This window comes from Poromitra crassiceps, assembly GCF_964638095.1.
Source record: "Poromitra crassiceps genome assembly, chromosome: 6".
In the NCBI taxonomy this organism is placed as follows: Eukaryota; Metazoa; Chordata; class Actinopteri; order Beryciformes; family Melamphaidae; genus Poromitra; species Poromitra crassiceps.
In genome coordinates, this window is record NC_139627.1 from 28,197,604 (window position 1) to 28,203,751 (window position 6,148).

General features: G+C 43.0%; 1 protein-coding gene across 1 annotated transcript in view; it reads left to right on the forward strand.

Annotated features, from left to right (window-relative positions):
* The window catches only part of LOC310777830 (partitioning defective 3 homolog B-like), a gene marked incomplete at both ends in the record, with an annotated part of 422,164 nt that overhangs the window by 126,112 nt on the left and 289,904 nt on the right, over positions 1 to 6,148 (forward strand). Inside the window, one exon of the mRNA XM_083638182.1 lies at positions 5,808 to 5,845. Coding sequence (XP_083494308.1) covers positions 5,808 to 5,845 — 38 coding nt within the window. The remainder of the gene's footprint in view (positions 1 to 5,807; positions 5,846 to 6,148) is intronic.

The window sequence follows — 6,148 nt, forward strand, 5'->3', positions numbered from 1 at the left end:
AGGGTGTAATTTATCACGGAGAGCGCGTTGCGGACGCAAAACAACGATGCGCCACGGTGCCAAGTTGCAATCCGTGCCAACTGCTATTTTACGGAGGACTTTACACCTAGTAAGACGTAGGTGTAAATTTTAAGTTCTAACTTATGCCTACGTTGTAACTATTTCACTTGGTGCAACCCAAATATTTTTAGTAGTGCGTAAACTCGGACTTAGTGAGACTTTACGTTCAAACTAGCTTACGTTTCAACTTACGCACAGCTGGTGCAACCCACTGCAGGCCACCGGGCATCAGCCCGACGTGTTAGCTTGGACGCTCACAGTCACAACACTGCCTCACAAACTTGGCTGCATCCAACTCGAGACAACTTTTCAGACCCTGGAGACAATCTTTCTCAGAAGAGACTAACGCGACAAATCTGGAGACTTTTTCTGACATGGGATTAACATTACCAGCAAGCAGCAGTTGGTTAATTTTGGTTCATAAAAAAATAAATAATAATAATAATAATAATAATAATAATAATAATAATAATAATAATAATAATAATAATTAAATAAATAAATAAATTCGAACATTCAAATTACATTTCGAAAACGAACCCCCTCCCCCACATTCGAAGTTGCATTCGAATTTCGAATGAAAAGTGACAGCCCTAGTGTGTGCGCGTGTGTGTGTGTGTGTGTGTGTGCGCGTGTGTGTGTGTGGGGAGGTGAGTGAGTGGTGCTTGCGGTGTCTTCATGCTCTCTCTAATCCAGACACGCTTTGTCACATCAAACTCCACTAACGAAGACGGATGACTCTCTTCCGTTTGACTCCGTCCTCATTCCTTCCCTCTCTCTTTCTCCACGGGGCAGAGGGCAAGCATTTGCTCCTCTCCCCCTTTCTTCACCCTCCCGCCCTCCCCTGCCTTAGTCTCCTCCTCACTTCTTTATCTCTTCACTTTTCTCTGCACATTGTTTTGATTTGTCTTCTTGTCCTTCCTCACACTGTCATTGCACTCATGCACTGCTCATCTTTTCTTTAATGTCTGAAAATTGCTAAATGTGCTCATGTTGCTCTTCTTAATTGTGTTCCTCTTTGCTTCCTCTTTCCTCTGTCACTTTTCTCTTCCTTTGTCACCCCTCCTCATCCAGTCTGCATGTAAGACATTTGCAGGAAGTGTGAATTTGTCTTTGAGATGCTGATGCTGATGTTTTTGAGACAATGGAGGTGGGCTTCTTTCACCAGTGAAGGTGACTTACCAAAATGACTGATGATCTGTATTGATAAGGTTATGAGGAACAAAGGCAATATGGAAAAAAATCTATTGGTCATGCTTTTTGGGGGGGAAATGCGCATCTTCATTGACTCGAAAAGTACGGTGTGTAATGGCCTCCATATTTCTGTACCTTCCTCAAATGTCTGTCTTTGGGACCCCCATACTAAAAATAGAAATAGGGACATGTTTTATTGATGTCGCCAGCATTAGCTACCATACAGAAACAACGTTAATTCACTCAAACAGAGTTCTAACCCGTTTTCTCCAGCTCCCGCATCCTCTTTTTCACCATAAAGCTTGATGTTTGACCCTGCTGTACCCTCTCTCTTTCCCCCCTTCTTCCTTCTTATGCTAGTTTGTTTCCTCCCTTGACTTATCCTGCCATACCTCATGGTCTGACTTATCCTGCCATACCTCATAGTCTGACTTGACTTATCCTGCCATACCTCATAGTCTGACTTGACTTATCCTGCCATACCTCATGGTCTGACTTATCCTGCCATACCTCATGGTCTGACTTATCCTGCCATACCTCATGGTCTGACTTATCCTGCCATACCTCATGGTCTGACTTATCCTGCCATACCTCATGGTCTGACTTATCCTGCCATACCTCATGGTCTGACTTATCCTGCCATACCTCATGGTCTGACTTATCCTGCCATACCTCATGGTCTGACTTATCCTGCCATACCTCATGGTCTGACTTATCCTGCCATACCTCATGGTCTGACTTATCCTGCCATACCTCATGCTCTGACTTATTCTGCCATACCTCATGGTCTGACTTATCCTGTCATACCTCATGGTCTGACTTATCCTGCCATACCTCATGGTCTGACTTGACTTATCCTGCCATACCTCATGGTCTGACTTGAATTATCCTGCCATAGCTCATGGTCTGACTTGACTTATCCTGCCATACCTCATGGTCTGACTTGACGTATCCTGCCATACCTCATGGTCTGACTTAACTTCTCCTCCCATACCTCATGCTCTGACTTATTCTGCCATACCTCATGGTCAGATTCCCCCCCACCCCCCCCCCCCAGCTTGTATGGCCTTTTGTTGCCTCTTCCCTCTCATTTCCTCTCTTCTCCTCTAGGGCTGTGAATCTTCACTGGCCTCACGATTCGATTCGATTACGATTCAGAGGGCTACGATTCGATTCGATTACGATTATCGATGCATCTTGATGCATCTTAAATCGATGCATCACTTTTTTCCGCAATACATAATTTCTTTTTTCTCACTTTCTTTTTTGTGTGTGTGGCTACTTTTAAAATAAAAGTGCATTTGGAATTGCATTCTATTAGATCCATAATTAAAATAAACAACTGCATGTACTTCCATTATATTTTATTTGATTATTATTATTTATTTATTTATCTTTTTAATAATCGATTTTTGACATTTGTGAATCGATGCAGAATCGTGCACGTCCGCATCGCGATGCATCTTATAATCGATTCTTTTTGCTTTGTGTCCTCACCTAGCATGCATGTCTTATCTTCTTTAAGTGGAAGGTGCTGTCTGGTCACATTTACATATTACATTTACATTGTAGACATTTACCTGCTCCTACCCAGAGTGACTCAAAAGAACATGCAGCTGGTAGAAGTAGGAGCATTCAGAGGTAGCCGGTGAGCAGGCTACAGCGCTGAGACGGAGCTTGGAGAATTTCATGGATGTCATTTCATGATGATCTCAACTCTCAACTTGACTCTAATCTCTTTTTACAGTGTGTGCATTGGTTCACTGCTCATTCTGAGTTTCCACTTTCAAATGTAATAACAGTTGGGTTTATATTACATGATTATCATCCACACCATTTTCCTTTCAGCTGTGTTGCTGAAGAATAGATCATCCCCTCTCCTCTCTCCTCCTCTCCTCTCCTCTCACCTCATCTCCTCTTTCCTCTCCTCCTCTCCTCTCTCCTCCTCTCCTGCTCCTTATTTATAGATCAGGATATATAACACAGAGTCACAGATGGACACACAACTAACTCATAATTAATTAATAACTCATTATAATATAGTTTTCCACATGCAACATGATGTTGTTTTGAGAGCTTGTGTTACAAAATCACGCACACATTCCCTCTAGACCTCCAGTTGGACACTGTGAATCCCTCATGTTCACCAGCTCGCTTCTGGTTCTTGATTGGACCGTTTCAACCCCTCGGGCCTTCTGCTTGGTGAGCCCTACTCCCATGGTGTCGCCCACTGGACAAACAAACTTTCCGACCCGCCCTGTACTCCCCATAGAACAACCTGTTTATTGGACAGTTCAGTTCTTTTGGGGAATATGATTGGTTGTCAGAGGTGGCCAGTCTCCCTGGTTGCAGTTGCTCGGGGTGATGTTGTTTTGAGAGAGTGAGAGACATTATACTTTGTGTCATGTACCATCTCTAATTACCAGCACTGGTTTATAACTGTACACCAAGTATACTGTAGGTGCTGCAAAGTGCATCAACAAAACACTTCAACAAATCTTTTCACCAGTTTTTTTTCTGATTCCACACAAGTCGACTTAAACTTACTGTCACAACTCTTAACTACATTTTGATCCAGCAGAAATAGACCAGTGACCCGTTTTGGGTTGCAACTCACACTTACATAAATCAGGGTTTAGCGCAAATGCTGTGTCTTTTGGGCACACTGGATACAATATGGTCCAGAAATGTAAGCTAGCAACACCGTGCTCATCTCTTTGCTAAATGTAAGACAAAGCTTGGGAATGTAGATCATGTTCTTCTGAGTCCACCTTCCACTCCTTACATCTTAGCTCTGTTTTCACTGCACTCCATCACTCCTGTGGCTGTCAGTATGAAATATTACCGGGTGTCAGTTACACACTAGGCCTGTCCAGACTGTGTGTGTCTCTCTGGGTGTGTGTGTGTGTGTGTGTGTGTGTGTGTGTGTGTGTGTGTGTGTGTGTGTGTGTGTGTGTGTGTGTGTGTGTGTGTGTGTGTGTGTGTGTGTGTGTGTGTGTGTGTGTGTGTGTGTGTGTGTGTGTGTGTGTGTGTGTGTGTGTGTGTGTGTGTGTGTGTGTGTGTGTGTGCCTGCATGCATACATGCTGATCACACCAGCTGCGGATTCAATCTGGTTTTTATGATAGTTTATGTGAGCTCCTCAGGTTTCTCTGCTCTCTCATCAAACACATAGTGTTACAGCTTTGCCTACACCGGGGGTTTCCAGGCTATTCTCTGGGGAACTGCATTTTTGTGGACCCACATTTTTCCTCTTCAACCGGAACTAATATTATATGCTCTTGTGCAGGTCACATACAGAAGAACTTAGATGGACATCATTGTAGATTGAGACATACAACATTATAGGTTTATAATAGTATGGCCTCTACTTCCATCAAGTTTCACCTCTTCTTTCAAGCAGAGGTTTGGGATCCAAAAATGGGTTTCAGGCTTGCTTCTTGTATATCCCTGCATAAATCCATTCTTTGCTGATATGCCTCCAACAAAAGGTACTTCACCCCAATATATACTGTATATAGATGGTTTTCACCAGCTGCAACCCCACAGCACTTCCTTTTTCTCAGCTTCTTCTGTGTTTTATGGCGGTTGGCATCCTTAAATGTTGCCTTACCGCCACCTACTGAATTGTTAATATATACTGTATATACGTATACTGTATATATTTGTGTGTATATATGTAGTTTTTCCCTGTGTCACTCATTCAATATCATCTAATTGCATCGCCGGAGAGCAATGCAGTGGTGCAGTTTTTGACGTACGCATGTGCAAAGTCGGTACAAGTCTAGACGTACGCATGCGCGAGACAGAGCTGCCAAGTCTGCTGATGATAACGAACTTTGGGATCAAAACATCCTGTAATGTTAGACACTTTCAAACACACATTTGCAGGGTGGCAGAGGCAGAGTAGGGGGGCTGTCCCTGCCATCCTGCATTTCAGAAATTCACACATGTGGTCGCAGCTATTGCGAATTTGCACTTGTGTGTGTGTTTAAGCGACCCAAAATGTATAGTGTGCTTCTATATGTTTGGTTTGGTGTGTGTCAGCAAAGTTGTGCACAACATGTTTGGCTGTCAATCTGCCAAGCATCATCATTATTATCTTAAACAGCTTGTCATTGTGAGAGGGGAGGGCGATTGGTCGCACTAAATTTTCTGGTAGACTGTCGATTGGTGCAGTCTTTAGCAACCCACTAATAGTAGCTATAAATCGACCAATCCGAGCTCTATGCTTAGAGGTGCAGAAAAACCAAAATGGGGAAAGGATCGCAGCTCATCTCCTTGTCTTAACATTAATCCAGGCAGAGCAATCTAGAGAGAGAGTGGCGTCAGCGGACGTCCAAAATGCCTGACTCATTAGCCAATGAACAGCCAGCAAGGGGTCTCGTGCTACTTTTGAATGCTAAAATAAAGATGATAATGTACAATTTGATTCAAAAAAAAAAATCCCTTTCAAAGTACTGATGTGGAAACGTTGGCTACTTGTTGCTTTGACTCTAGTCTAGCAGAGTGGCTGTGTTGTCTGAATGTTTCACTAGTATTGACACATTGACAGGGACCTTTTTGCCTAGAAACAGCTGTCTTCAACCCATGGTAAGGGTATGTGGTAAGGGTCTATTCATTAGAATTTTACAATTTCACTGCCATGTTGATGTTTGTCGTTCCATAGTTGGCTGATTTTTTTAAAGAAATATCCACTCTGAGATGGTAGCAGCTGTTTGATGAACAGATGGTTCGAGAAGTGAAGGAGGTGACAGTGGAGATGTAGAAATTATGTTGTGCAGACGAGTCATTACAAGAATAAAAAATAAACTCCCCTTCTCTCTGCTCGATGATCTCAGTGCTATTCTCCAATACCACACCTCTCTCTCCCTCTCTCTCTCTCTCTCTCTCTCT